At 39.3% G+C, this 14881-nt stretch overlaps 1 protein-coding gene across 1 annotated transcript in view; it reads left to right on the plus strand.

The window, feature by feature from the left end:
- The window catches only part of GMDS (GDP-mannose 4,6-dehydratase), a 641167-nt gene that overhangs the window by 115906 nt on the left and 510380 nt on the right, over positions 1-14881 (plus strand). The window contains exon 2 of the mRNA XM_030928548.1: positions 8222-8266. Coding sequence (XP_030784408.1) covers positions 8222-8266 — 45 coding nt within the window. The remainder of the gene's footprint in view (positions 1-8221; positions 8267-14881) is intronic.

Raw genomic sequence — 14881 nt, forward strand, 5'->3', positions numbered from 1 at the left:
GTGAGAAAGGGAGGAGAGAGGAACTCTAATTTTATATTTCGTACAGTTTTAATTTTTTAATGTGTATAGCTATTTACTGCAAAGAGGTTATTATTTCAGTGTGAAGTTTACTGTTAATTTATTATTAACTTTCCTACACACCTATACAAATCTTTATTAATGTATTTGGAACCCTGAGTTCTAAAAACTTTCAGCTAGTATATTCTAAACTTGAAAGGAGTTATTCACATCAGCACTGAACTGGCCAGTTAGGCAGATCTTTAAAAGGATTTGATAGGGATATTCTTCTTGTATTTCCTGTGTATTTTCCCAATCCTGATTTCATGCTCATGTGTAGTGATTTATTTTTCCAGGGCACTGTGCCATCCAGTATAGAAGAGGTCAGTGTGGTAGTATTTCATAGCTTTTCTTTCATCCACAAAGCCTTGCCACCTTCTGTCCATGACTCATGCATCTACTGGTGTTCTCTGATAGCAAGAACATTTTGATTAGCTATACAGGTTACCTGGCTATTATTCTCGTCCTGTCCACATGTGGGTGGATGTGTGTGAAATCTGGAGGTCCTAGCCAAAGTTGAAACATAATCCTATCTAGGCCAGGAAATGCCTGGCTTCCCAGATACTTCTCAGAGCAATAGGGCAGGGAATAAATTTCTTACTTCCTTCCTGTCCTTCTCCATCCCATAACACCTATGGTTCAAATGGGTGTTTGATAGTCATTGTATGTATTTTATGTGAAAATATCTCTAGGCCCATCATTATCCATTCTAATAGTATCCATTATAGAGGGATCGATCCTATTAGTGAAGCAAATTGCCATATAAATAATTTATTACGAGTAGACATGGTTTAAATCCATGTTCTACCTACTAACTATGAGACCTGAGCTATTACCTCTCAATTCACCTCAGATTCCTCATTTGTAAAATCGAGATGAAAACAGTACCAACGAAATGGGGTTATTGTGAAGAGTTAAAAAGATACTGAATGCAGAGCACTTAGTGCATGCCGGGTGTATACCAAGTGCTGTACAAGTGCTCACTATTCTTCTTAGTACTGCTGTCATCATTTGTACTAATAGTAGTCCACATGACTTTTTTTTTTTTTTTTTTTTCTCTGATGGATAAAAACTTCAGTATGAGTGGAAAGAATGGGAGGGAGGGAGAGAGTGGAAAATAGAGGTTCAAACAAAAGGAACTTACATTAAGGAAAAAAAAAGGAAAACCAGTGAGATACTGTATTGCTTGGGCATGCTTGTATTCATGTAGTGATGAGCAGGCGGACTCACCTTTGCTCTATCTATGTATTTTGTACCACCCAGCACACACATAGGCTGTTAATAGATGCCTTTGGATTTACAGATGTTCCTTAACTTACAGTGGGGGTCTGTCCCTATAAATCCTTTGTACGTTGAAAATATCAAAAGTACATTTTTGATTTACAGTATCTTCAACGTATTATGGAGTTATCTTAGACTCCATTGTAAGTTGAGGAGTGTACTGAATGTGTATCGTTTTCATACCATCATAGAGTTCAAGAATTGTAGGTGGAACCATCGTAAGTTGGGGACTGGTTGTCCTTTTGAGGCTTTTCCAGCTTTTCTGGGACTGTATTTATTGAAGTATCTGTGTGTATGTGGGCTGTTTTTCTCCTAATCATTTAATTAGAAATTAATCTTTCTATACTGTACCAACAATTGCTTCCTTTGTACCTGCTTGTTTTAAACCCTTTAGTCTCATTTTCCTTATAGAGTTTGCCTAAATTATAGAGAATTATTTTAGTATGTTGAAGTTAGTATTATTACACATGTTGAGTTGTGCAAAGATGTGCGCTCCTGAGTTCACATTGTGTTTGCATTCTTCCTTGCTCTAATATTATACTAAGGGTTTGCAATAATCATTTACAGTATAAAAGAGACTGAAGATTTGCTAGCCTGCTTCAAAATATCAGGTTTTGAGTGGCTTTTATTGGAGGTGAAAATTAGTCGATTTTATACACGTTCTTGATACTTTTAAGAACAAACCAAATGGTAAAACACAGCCTACTAGAAAAATAGGTATAGTGTATGTATAATTCCCTGAAAAAAAAATTAAGGTCACAAACACCAAAAACTCTATCGTGTTAATACTAGTCAAAAAATGAAAAAACACGTTTGTACCATTTTTAAAAAGCTATCACATTGGGGAACATGTTTTAAAATTAATCTTTTAGGACATTTCTTCCCTGTTTGATATTTTTTATATGTAAATCTTTTTTTTTTTTCTTATCAAACTAACCATGGACATAACATAACATTGCAATCTATTGAAACTGTGTATGTTTTGGGGGAGAGAATTCTGTGCCATGGTAGACCAGTATATAGGATGATTGAAAGCCTCTGGCCTCTTTCTGAAAGGTTGATACCTGTGTTAGCCTTACACTCATCACCCAATACTAGAGAAGGTATTGTGTCTGGCCACAGAGAGGCTCTCTTTTCTTGATGTGTTTGAGGTGTATGTGCAATCACTGAGCACCTGTTTGCAAGGCTATTGCCCTTGAAAGGAGGGAAGGGGTGGCTATGTAAAGAGTATCTTAGCTGCTGGACATAAGCAATTCTTCATTATTCAGAGGTTATTGATCATGTTGCTGGATTGCAGTGCTTCTCTCTACCAGGAGGTAAATCAAAGGAAGTGAAAGTTGTTTCTTTGATGACAGCAGCTTTTATGGGGAAATATTTTTCACCTTTAAAGACTATAGGAGATGGGAGTTATTTCTATGTTTTAAATGTTGATGGTATCCTCATTTCCTCTCTACTAATCAGTTAATTATTGCTCTATCGTTAATTATTGGCTCTATTCTTGTTCTTCACTTTGGTAATTCCATTTGTCTGTTTTACCTGGTTCTCAATTGTGGTCATTAGTGCAGCCTCTTCATTTTAGATATTTACTCAGTATTTTTTAGTGCAAAATTCTGAGGTCTGGGAGTCCAGGGACCTGGTTTTCATTTTTATTTTTTGGTTGCAGGTTCTGCTACTTCATAACTGTGACTGTATAATAAATATTTACCTGTTTTGAATCCGAATTTCCTGATCTGTAAAGTGAGAGGGTTGGACTAATTAATCCCCATAGTCTTTTGAATTTTGTGAGTCTGACAGAGCTTTTGTCCGATGATTTGTGTCACAAACATAGCCTAGGTATAAATACTTTCATGTTGCATTCTGTCTCCGTATTCTTCACAGCAGTAGTTAAATCATTGGAAGCTTTCAGTCTCATTCAAAACAGCATAATTCGTGAATCATTGAAGCGTTCATATATTGCTTATTGGAGGTACAGATTCCCTTGATATTGTAATTTCAATTAGCTGGGAAGATGTTTTAGGAGTAATTAGACAACATAGAGTTAAAGAACATAAAAAGGCAGTGCAAACGAGTGCTTTCTCTTCTTGCAGAAGGGGATATTCTATTTCCTGATGCTTGAAATGATCTAAACAAAGAGATTCATTTTATTAGTGGCATGGTTTCTTTAGCCCAGTACCATGACCTTATCCTGTTCAAAGAAGCTGCCACAGGGTGCTTAAGTAGAAACATACAGTATGATTTAGCATGCAGTTCAGAGGGGCCAGGTTCTCACATTGCATATAAGAAAGTTCCCTTTTCATTTGTCTGTCGGGGCTATTCATTCATCTGTATTACAAGAGAAGAGAAAAATACTAGTCTTTCTGTGTTGCAGGAGGATGGCTTGCCCTCATACATAATGTGTTTGGATGGGGTGTGTAGGGTGTGTGTGTGGATGTGAGATCAGTCTTTTTTCAGCCACCTGTGATCATTGAGAGAAGGGGGAAACTTTCTGTGTTTCTCTCAGCTTTTCATAGTTGTGAAATTTTAGATAGTTGTCATACTGTAGTCAAAACATGATTCTGTGAATTTTGGAATTGCTCTTTAATTTTTACATAACTTTGTCTGGAACATTTCTGAGTACTCCATGAAAAGTGAGGGTCCATCCCCTCGGAAGAACGGGAGAGGCATCGGGAACACTGAAACCCGGCCCCATGGGACCCTGGTGCCCCGCCCTTTGGCCCCAAAGCCGGACTTACAACCACCAGCAATCTAAATCCACCTCCAAACAACACTGAACCACTGCATGGGCAGTGCAAGTGCCCCCAAAACCCAGACCTGGAAATTCTCAGGTGCTGTGTCCTTTCTCCCTCCTTTGAGCTCAGGAGTGTTCTAAAATTACATGACTTCTCTGCGTTTGGGTCACTTGATTAAAACTGGAAGCACTGTTTAATCATAAAACACCCTGTAATGGAAATGACTGAATCAATTTGGTTTGAAAATACATCTTTTGTGGTCTTTTATTATTTTGTTGGGTTTTGACATGTTTTGGTGCCAGGTAGAGGAGTGGAAGGAAGGAGATTATTTTCTACTTCAAAACAATGGATGGCTAGGATTCTAGTCCTGGCTTTGTCTGTAACTAGTGTGATATTAGAAAAGTTGGCTAACCCCCCCTGTGCCTCAGTTACCTGAGATGCCAAATACCTGCCCACCTTCCTAGCTTAGTTCTTGTGAGAGTAGGATGGGTGGTTCACACCTGTAATCCCAGCACTTTGAGAGGCTGAGGCAGGTGGATCACCTGAGGTCAGGGGTTTGAGAACAGCCTGGCCAACATGGTGAAACCTGTCTCTACTAAAAATACAAAAAATTAGCTGGGTGTGGTGGTGGGTGCTTATAATCTCAGTTACTCAGGAGGCTGAGGCAGAAGAATCACTTGAACCTGGGAGGTGGAGGTCGCAGTGAGCCGAAATTGTGCTGTTGTACTCCAGCCTGGGCAACAAGAGCGAAATTCTGTCTCAAAAGAAAAAAAAAAAAGGAAAATATTTCTGTGTCTTGAAAATGTTAAAGCCACGGTGATTGCTCAAAATAGTGTGGTATTTAATATAAAATAGATACCCTTCGTAGCCCGTGTGTGAAATTAAACTTAAAAGGGTCACATTGGGACATTATTTTTACAATTAAAAAGTTTTCTGTAACAAGGATTGAACCTAGGCAGGACTTTATACCAGATTAATTGTGTTCATACTGAATGAGTTACAGATTTAGTCTATTTGTTCCTTGGTTTCAGAGGAGTCAAGCGTCAGAACTTAATGGTAGTTGTAGGTTCTCATTTGCTATGACATTTCAGTCATTAGTCTGATTGGAGCATTCTTTATCAGCCCTGTGCTTCAAGAGGAGGCGGAAACCACCATCCTGTTGGCTTGGCGGACGTCTGCCTGCTCAGATACTGCGTCTCTCCTAGAGTCCCCAGGGCCTGGGGAAAGGACGAGGGGGCAGCCAGCTGGGCCCCCTGGGCTGGGGACCAGGAGCCCTCGCTCGGCTCGTTTCCCACTCATTGTGCGGCCCAGGCCCTATCACTCGAGAGGCCTGGCAAGGAAGTGAGGAGGAAGCCGGTGCCACTACTGGTTCAGAATGTTCCAGTGTGGTTGGAAAGTCTGAGAAGCAGCCTGGGTGAGAAGAACAAGACCTTATTGACAGGGTTCAGTCCTGGTCAGGTCTGTTTCACATCAGCTCTCTAAATAATCACAGCTCTTCCCACCTCAGGGATCTCTCGCACGTTTACTTCTGGCTTTTTTTTTTTTTTTTAAAAAACATTTAATGTAGCTATGGTAGAACACAAAGCATTCGAACTTTTTATTCCAAGAGAATGATTAAAAGTATAGTGTTGCCTGCTTCAAAACAAGAATAGCGAAACAAAGCCCAAACTTGGTACTTTACGTGGCTTTCCAACCTACTGCCAAATTATTATTCTTGTTGAAAATATTTTTTTATTAAACTGTTTTCTCATTGATTGATTTATAGGGATATTGATTGTCCTAAATAACATTTTCAATGGTTGTGTAGCCCGACTTGGCTTGTCATGGTCTGAATTGATCAGTGTCATTATCTAACTTAGATAATGGTCAGTGTCATTATCTCACATATATTTTAGATATGTAAAAACCATAAGAATTGTAAGAATGGCATTAAAAAAGAATATACCAAACATTTTCTCTTCTCCACATGAATCTACAAACTAGAATATTTACCTCAAGAAGTCAGAAGAAAATCTGCTGGAGATTTTAGGCCTGGCATGGTGGCTCACGCCTGAATCCCAGCCTTTGGGAGGCCAAGGCAGGCAGATCACATGAGATCTGGAGTTCCAGATCAGCCTGCCAACATGGTGAAAATCCGTCTCGACTAAAAATGCGAGCATTATCTGGGGGTGGTGCACTCACCTGTATCCCAGCTATTCAGGAGGCTGAGGCACAAGAATCGCTTGAACCCGGAGGCAGAGGTCGCAGTGAGCCGAGCTAGCACCACTGCACTCTGGCCTGGGTGAAGGAGCAAGATGCCATCTTAAAAAAGAAGAAGAAAAAGGAGAAGAAGAAAATCTGCTCCAGGTTTTATGAACCACAGAATGTGTTCCTTGTATGCTTCGCCTTGTCATTCTGCCTGGATTTATGCATGACTTCTGCATTAATGTAGTAAACACTCGCTTGGCAGTCCTTTCATTTTCAGAACCCATAGGGTATCTCCAATTCCAGCTTTTGGTCAAGTAATAAGAAAAGTTTTTTTTTTTTCCTGGAATATCTGGTAGGAGCTTTTGAAGCTCAAAGGGATATTTAAAGCCTATTCAAATTGAAGAAACTGAAGAAAATCCAACCATCCCCAACCACTTTTGAGGACACGAATTTCCAGTGGTTGGAGCTTCTCATTTTTATCTTTTAGTCTGAATGAGATGGATGAGGACCCTCTGGTTGGGCAGAGGAGCAATTACGGGATTGACTGCAAAATGTCTAACCAGTTTAAGAGGCTGGTGACTTTTTATAGTACCTCCAGAATGGTGATTTTTGAACTTTTGACCTATTAAATAGTTTAATTATATGTCTCTCATGCTTTCTGTCTAAAAGTGGCTCATGAAATATAGTAGGTCAAATGAAGACCCCTACCAGAAATTTTAAAAAGAATTATTAAGAACCAGTTGAGAATCTCTGTATTTTGTCAGATACCTTCATTTTAAGGCAGGAATTAGCTATATGATTTAAGATTAATAAAAAGGAAATGCTTATGATTTTACAAAAAAGAGAATATCTTCTTTTTTTCAGAGTGTATATGTGTGTGTGCATAATAATACAAATCTGATCCCCATCCCTGCTCCCTGCCACCTTAAAACCCTTTCAAGCCTTCAGTGATTTTCCAGAACCTTTAGGGTTAACAGCCAGCCATGGCCATTGCCTGGAAAGGCCAGCCGTCCATAGGTACTTGCCTTCCTCCACGTCCCCTGGCCTTCTTTATTCTGCCATGGAGTCTTTTCCTCCTCACACTAGCCCTTCCATGTCCCCAACCCATGTAGCTCCCATCTTATCAATTCCCCAGTGATTCTTTTTCTCTTTCCCACTGGAGACAGGGTCTCCCTCTGCTACCCAGGCTGGAGTGCAGTTTTGCAATCATGGCTTACTCCAGACTCGAACTCCCAGGTTCAAATGATCCTCCCACCTCAGCCTCCCAAGTAGCTGGTACCACAGGCATGGGCCACCATGCCTGGCTAATTTTTAAAGATGTTTTAGACTGGGCCTGGTGGCTCATATCTGTAATTTAGCAATTTGGGAGGCCAAGGTAGGAAGATCACTTGTGTCCAGGAGTTTGACACCAGCCTGGGCAACATAGTGAGACCCCATCTCCACCAATTTTTTGTTTTGTTTTGTTTTAATAGTGGTAGGGTCTCACTATGTTGCTCAGGCTGGTCTCCAACTCTTGAATGCAAGTGATCCTCCTGCCTTGACCTCCCAAAGTACTGGGATTACAGGTGTGAGCCACTGTGCCTGGCCCCCAGTGATCTTTTTTAACAACCCCTCAAAATTACTAAGATTTCTTTTTGTTGCTATGATACCAAGGCATTCTGCCCCCGTACTTTGCATGTTTCACACAACTAGTAAGTGGCAAAACCTAAACCCAAATCCATCTGATTCTGGAACTTCATGCTGTCTGTTGATGCTTATCACTTCCTGGATTCCGTTTTCATCCTCTGTCTTCTGTGGAGCTCAAATGAATACTGTTTGTGAAAATGCTTTGTGTATAGTGGAACACCATGTGGTATTTATCCACATTATGGGTAGCCTTTTAAATGCTTTTCTCAAAACTCTTCGTCTGGACCACCTTTCTATACCACTATAAGACTGACGTTTTGCAATTTTTCCTTTCTTACCAGGATGGTTCCTACCTGGCTGAGTTCCTGCTGGAGAAAGGCTACGAGGTGGGTGACTCAATGGGAAGCAGGCGCAGGCTGGAGGGGTTGCTCACATGCAGTGGCCACATGCTTCCTCTGCTGCCGTCCTCCTGAGTGTGTTTTCCACGGAAACACAGATAACAAATCAGAATCCAGGGAAGAATGTGTCTTTGGGCTTGTGGGCCTGCCAACCCATTGTGCTGTTTATCTGCTGGTGAGCACTGGTGGCTCCCCTGCACTCACAGTGTTCAGCTGTAGTGCACACTTCCCACATTCTCCGATAACGCAGCAGCCTGTGCAAGCTGAAGCTGTAACATTATTCGGGTTAATTTATGATGTAATGTGTTTCATAAGAAAGTCTTACTCACAGTGAAGTCACTTAATTCAGAAATTACAGAGAGCAATAAAAACCAAGCTGATCGTTGGCAAACGAAGGAAAAATTTATACCTGGAGGTTTTCCTTTCTAAAAGGCAACCATATATTTTATGGAGCTGAAACTTTTAGGTTTGCTGCTTTTGTCATTGTCTTCACCATTTCTCTTTACTTTAAAAGAAACAGAAGTTTTATATATTAATTTTGATGTGCTAAGTATGTACAACTTAATTTTTTAAAGAACGTTTTCCAGATATATACATGTACATAAATTCATGCTATAACAGAAAAAAAAAACCTTTACAGTGGCCCATATGCTCTGATCTGCTTTATGAATGTTTACATTAATAATTTAGGATTGTCTGTTTATTCTAATTGTTGGTACATTGTTTTAAAAATGTGTAATTTGGGCAAATGGAAACACAACAGGAAAGAATTTGGCATCTAAATGCCAACATTATTTAAAGAAAAAAAGTTAATTTCTTTTAACTTATAATCTGAGAGCCTTGACTTTTAGACTTGAAGAAGTAACAGTAGATGTGTTTAGCACCTTCTGTACCCTTTTCTAATAGCTAATGCTACATTTTGTAATTATATCAAAATAAAACATGGAATTATGAAAGTACATGTGTATACATATATCCATATGCATAAGTTGCTATAATAATCGAGAAAGAAATACAAATTCTACAGAGCAGAGAGTTTTAGAGTAGATTATGTGTAGTACAAAGTGTTGGTTTTAGAGAAAGACCTATATTTATTCAGGCTAGATTAACCTAAGGCCTGAATGTCTGTTAAAAGGAATAGCTTGGCAGAGAGATGCCCATACTGTGTTTCAGATGTTTGGGACCAGCTGAGAGATGTTTGATGGCTAGAGAGGAATTAGTGATGTTGTTGTGTATTGAGTGAACCTAGAAAAGGAGCTAGCTGGAGCAGAAATCGCTGCACTTGTGAAGAGTGTAATTTGGGCAAATGGAAACACAACAGGAAAGAATTTGAGTGAGGTGGCATGTCAGAAGTGATGCTCAAAACCACATGAGTGTTGGGATCCGTTCTTCTGGGGACAAGGTGGGCTGAGACTGGAGGTGAGGGTGGTGTTAACAGGCAGCGCCTGTGTCTAGTCCAGAGGAGGAGGGAGCACGGCTTTGCACTGCAGTGATGGTAGACCCAGTGACAGTGACAGAGCGAGTTTGGATGTGTAGATGGTAACCATTCTCAAGCACATGGTACTGTTAGTGTTACTTGAAAAGGCAGAGAAGCAGATCTCTGTTTAGGTGTCCCTTGTTAAGGAACTAGCAGACTTCAGAAGACAAGAAGGATGAGAGATTTGCAAATAGATGTAACGAGAGCCTAGGACTGCCTGATAAGCTGCAGATGTTTTTGCGGTATTTGAAATCGTAAGAGCAGATTTTATTCTGATACAAAAAGACAATAGAAGGCCCACTTGACAAATCATAGTTAATGGGAGGAATTTATCACTGAAACAATGGTTGAGAGAGAAAACAGGTTTAGGAGAGAGAGATCCGTAAACTCATAGAAGGAAACATGGTTGACACTATAGTGGGAAAGTACACAGCCACAAAGCATAATCAGAAATTAATTCTCTTCCTAGTCCAGGGAAATGTGAGCTGTCTGCATATTGTGGGACTGTAAGTGTGTTTATCTGTACTGTATTCAATTTTAATAGGCTGCTGTCCTCAATTTTAAGAGATTGGTATAATTGGAGAATAAACCATTAAGAGGAATCTGATGGTGGCACAGGCTTTATGTTTTTATGCTTATGTCAAAGTAAATGTTAGAGTAATTTTTCAAATTGGCCGCATTGGAAAATGTCCTGATTTATCAGCGGCATCCCTGATTTTTGAAGGCCATGAGTAAAAGAAGAGGATTAGTAGATTGCGTGAAGTAGGATGGGAGAGGGACGTATGTTATTGCATGTGAACTTGGGTGGGGCGGTGGTCGTGGTCAGCATCAACAACTTCGGATGCTTAGAGACTTCAGGCTCTCAAGCTTTAGTGTGCATCAGAATCAGGCCCTGTTAAGACACAGAAGGCTGGTTCAGGGCTCTGGGAATTGTTCTTTCTAACATGACCCCAGTCAGTGTGACGTTGCTTGCCTGGGTACTACAGATAGAGAAACCATCACAACTGAAGGTTTAGATGAGATCGGGTGATTCATTGCATCATATGATGAAGTTGAACAAGGTACCCTAAGACGTTTTAAATCCGTGAGGCCTTGCTTCTCTGGGTTACCGTATTATTTTGAATCTAGCCTTTGTGTGAGGTCTATTACAAAGGTTAGGAACAGCTGGAAATAACCTACTTGGGGATAGCAGAGGACAAACCAGGAACAGATAAACACTGTGAAGAAGAGGGTTGATGCTGAGGCTGAGTTGTTCTTTCTAGAAAAGAAAGGCACACTGGTTGGTTAGCAGTGGTAAGGCCAGTTGTGCATTTTGAAACTGGGAAGCATGGGCAATGTGGAGAAGCCACAGCCACTTGGAGGGGAGTGTGCAGGAGGGCAGAGCTAGGTTGGTGGGGTAGTGATGATGGGTGGTGTAGGCAAAAACAAACCCTGTGTGTGGAATTCATGTAGCGCACTTAGACGTACTCCTTTACTTTTTCTCCCATCAGAAAAGCAAAATGAAAGTAGAAATAACTTAGCTAGCCTTAAAGCAAAAATAGGCATTTGCGGATGACTTGAAAAGCAATAGCGTATACTAACAGATTGATTAGTTATGGTTAATCACTTTGTATCACCTCACGCACATTTAGATTCCTGAAGCCGTGAGGCCTCGCCATCAAATGTGGCCACTGAAATCCACATCTCTGAATGAACCGTTTGAAGTGAAAAAGTGAAGGGTTACTTCTCACTGAGAAAAGCCTCAATTTAGAAGTTTAAAATGACAGTTTTTAATGTTGTTGCTTGAATTTTGCTCAGGATTAAATGTTAAGGAGAGCATAAGGAGAATGGATGTAACATTCATTCTTTATTACTTATAGGTGTCATCTCATAATGAGGAAACCCAAAAATTGTTGAGTTTTATGGATGATCACTCTTTGATACTTTATACACTTAATTCTACACGTTGCTGAAGTGCAGAGGATCATTCTCCTTTATCCCTGTTGACCAGTACAGAGCCAGAGGGGTGGACAAGGTGGTTAGCTCGCTGTGGCAAAGGAGCCTCAGGCTGGCCACTGGACACCTGTGTCTCACTCTTCCTCTGCCACTTGCAGGCTCCGTGACCCTGGGCAAGTCACTCGACACCTCTGAAACTTAGTTGCCTTTTCTGTAAATGGGGATGATAAGCACACCTGTCTCTGGAGGTGGTTGCGAAGATTAGATAAGACAGTACATGGAAAATACTTAGCCCAGTGGAGTTCTGTGGGACTTACGGGCTTATTGATACGGAGCTGGCAGAGTGACATGGGGTCTAATGTGGACAAGCCAGTGGACACGGATCTTTAATCGGCTCTTTAGTTGGATTCGTTAATCAGCATTCCTGAGTAGCAGGCATGTTCTGTTGCCTAGGATGCTGGAGCTGTTTGCATTTCTTCCTGTCATAAGGGAAAACGGAGGATTGACAGAAATGAAACTTTTTATGAAAGCACGTTCTAGTTCCAAGTGTGTTTCCAGCACCACTGTTAGCAGATAAACCAACAACACACTTTTGTGCCCATTTTGCACTAAGTACAGAGGAAAACCAGAGAAGTAAAGACAATGTTGAACCCTTTAAAAGCTAAAATCTGGGACTATATGACAAATCTATATTGAATAACTTAGTAACAGCTACAACACAATGTATAAGAATTTAAAATAAAGAATAGGTAAATTGTGACGTGAAGGATCAGCATAGAAAAGAAATGGATGTAGGGACAGTCCGATTGTTATCTCTGGGAGATTTTTTGTTAGAACATGGAGTTGCTATACTTTCTTAATCTATGAGAATCCTTGAACTATTTTTCCTCTGGGTTGTTATCCCAGATTAGAAAAAAGGCGAAGCTTTTATGGATTTCATTTTGAAACTATACTGAGTGTTGGCAGGGTTGGCCAAGGCTGTGTTCTTTAACATTGCCACTTACTAGCTGCGTTCTCTCAGGCAATGTCCTCATTCATGGAATGGTACCAGTATTATTACAGTAAGGTTCTGTGATGATTAAGTCATTTGATACATACAGTGTCTAGTACATGATCATTGCTGTGTAAGTGTCAGCTATTGATGCTACTTAAATAATCTGTACTTCTCAAAAGGTGAGTGACATTAACCATCCCTGGGAGTCATCCTTGCCTCCAAGAGAAATCTAGACACTAAGAATTTGAAATTCAGTGATAATAATTTTCCATTTTCTTGATCATAATTAATAAATAATAAAGCATTTCTGTTATTTTTCTGATCTGACTGTGGATTTTGAAGTTAAACCAACTTTGTTTTAAATGGAAAGAACTTGAAATTTTCCTTTTTATCACCTTGTTAAGTGGGACATGAAATTTGTCAAAAAACTCATTTTCATTTAGTATAAGACCTCAGTGTTTCAGAATTATATTTTCTGTCTGGACTACTTTAATTTTGTAATGATTTTGATTAAGTTTATATAAAGCCAAATTCAGCTCTTTTATCTTTTCAGTTGGGTTCCTAATACCTCATGTCTTTTTCTCCCAAAATCCTTATAAAAACAAACAAAAAGCTCTATGTACATCCCTTCTGTAAAGAGAAAGCCGCTAATCTCAAATTCTTAACTAGATTATGCAGTTTGCACACATTTTGGCTTGTGTTGAAGTCTGTATTTCACCTGTCTCAGAAGCAGACAGACCTAGCTTTCATTACTTCTTAGAATAATACCTGCTGTCATGGATTAAGCATTTGGCAGGTCTTTCTTTCCGTGTGTACACATACCAAATGGTGGGAGTTAGAGGAAATTAAAACACTTGATTTGAAAAAAAAAGCAACTAGTGCTTAATGCTTTTGATTTTTAACGTGACAGTAAAGTCTTGGTTGTGATTGGCTGTGACTTCGTGTAGTTGTCTGCGTTTTACATGGAATGCATCAAAATCATTTCATATTTTTGTCAAAGCTTTTTATATTTATATGTAATGAATACATATTAATAAATGGCATCTCTCTATATTTTGGACTGTTGGAATATGTGACTTCCCCAGAATCCAGCAATCCAGAGAAGATAGCCTAAATAATACTATTGTTATTCTTTTCTCTGTCAAAGTTAAATTACTGTTTTTAGAGTATAGACATTCTTTTCTATTTAATAAAACAGAATTTACATCTGAGAAATCTATTTCAGAAGTAACTTTGATAGTAAACATAAGTTTTGCTATGTATAAGTATATATGTGAAATACATACTTTTTGTTAAACTTAAGTTTGTAGAGCAGTTCAACTTTACAATTAACTAGCAACCTGAAAAATGGGAGATCATGAAGTAGAACAGATAAGCTTAATATTAGTGTTTTCTCCACGTCTAAATTAGGAAGTAGATATGTATAGCCAGATCTCAATTTAATGCTTCCTAGGGTTGAATGTTTGTCTCCTCAAATGTCAACCAAGTTTGTGAAGTTCCTTTCCCAAAATATTTTCATGTTTACCAACTTTTCTTGGGTTTCGTTCTTTTGAAAAATAATGTTGATGAGTGCTTTTCTCCCAAAGCAGCCCACCAACAGAAATATTAATTGTGGGTGTGTTGCATCTTTCGCAGAAGTCAGTTTCTCATGTATGCCATTTAAAATGATGACATTTCTTTCTGTTTGAAAGAAAGTCTTATATTCTTATAATTTACTTCCATATTTGGAATATTTGAGTCATACCAAGGATTAATTTTGGTTTGAAACAGAAACGATTGAGTTAAAATATAGAACTATATTCAGCTGCAAATGAACTTTTCAACATAAGAAGGAACACTTCTAAAATAAGTCAAGGATTAAAACTGCCACCAGTAGAACTGGAACTAGGGCAGCTGGTGACATAAGCTGGTGTTAGCATTGGCAGCACAAAGGGAGCAATCTTGACATGAGAAGGAAGTGGGACCAGGTCTGGAACAATTTCTCCTATGTTTCATACACAAATAGTCTTTTCTTCAGTATCAGGCAAGTATGCATTACATTCCTGTTCTATCAGCTTTCACCCCGCTCCCCACCTATGGTTAAGTCAAGATAAAAAAATTTTAAAAATCCTCTCTTTGTTTGAGTTTTCTTTAGGTCTTAAATTGAGTAGTACGTAAATGTTGTCTCTTACCCATGCTCTTTGACTTTCTGTCTTTT

Source organism: Rhinopithecus roxellana, chromosome 4 (genome assembly GCF_007565055.1).
Source record: "Rhinopithecus roxellana isolate Shanxi Qingling chromosome 4, ASM756505v1, whole genome shotgun sequence".
Taxonomy (NCBI): Eukaryota; Metazoa; Chordata; class Mammalia; order Primates; family Cercopithecidae; genus Rhinopithecus; species Rhinopithecus roxellana.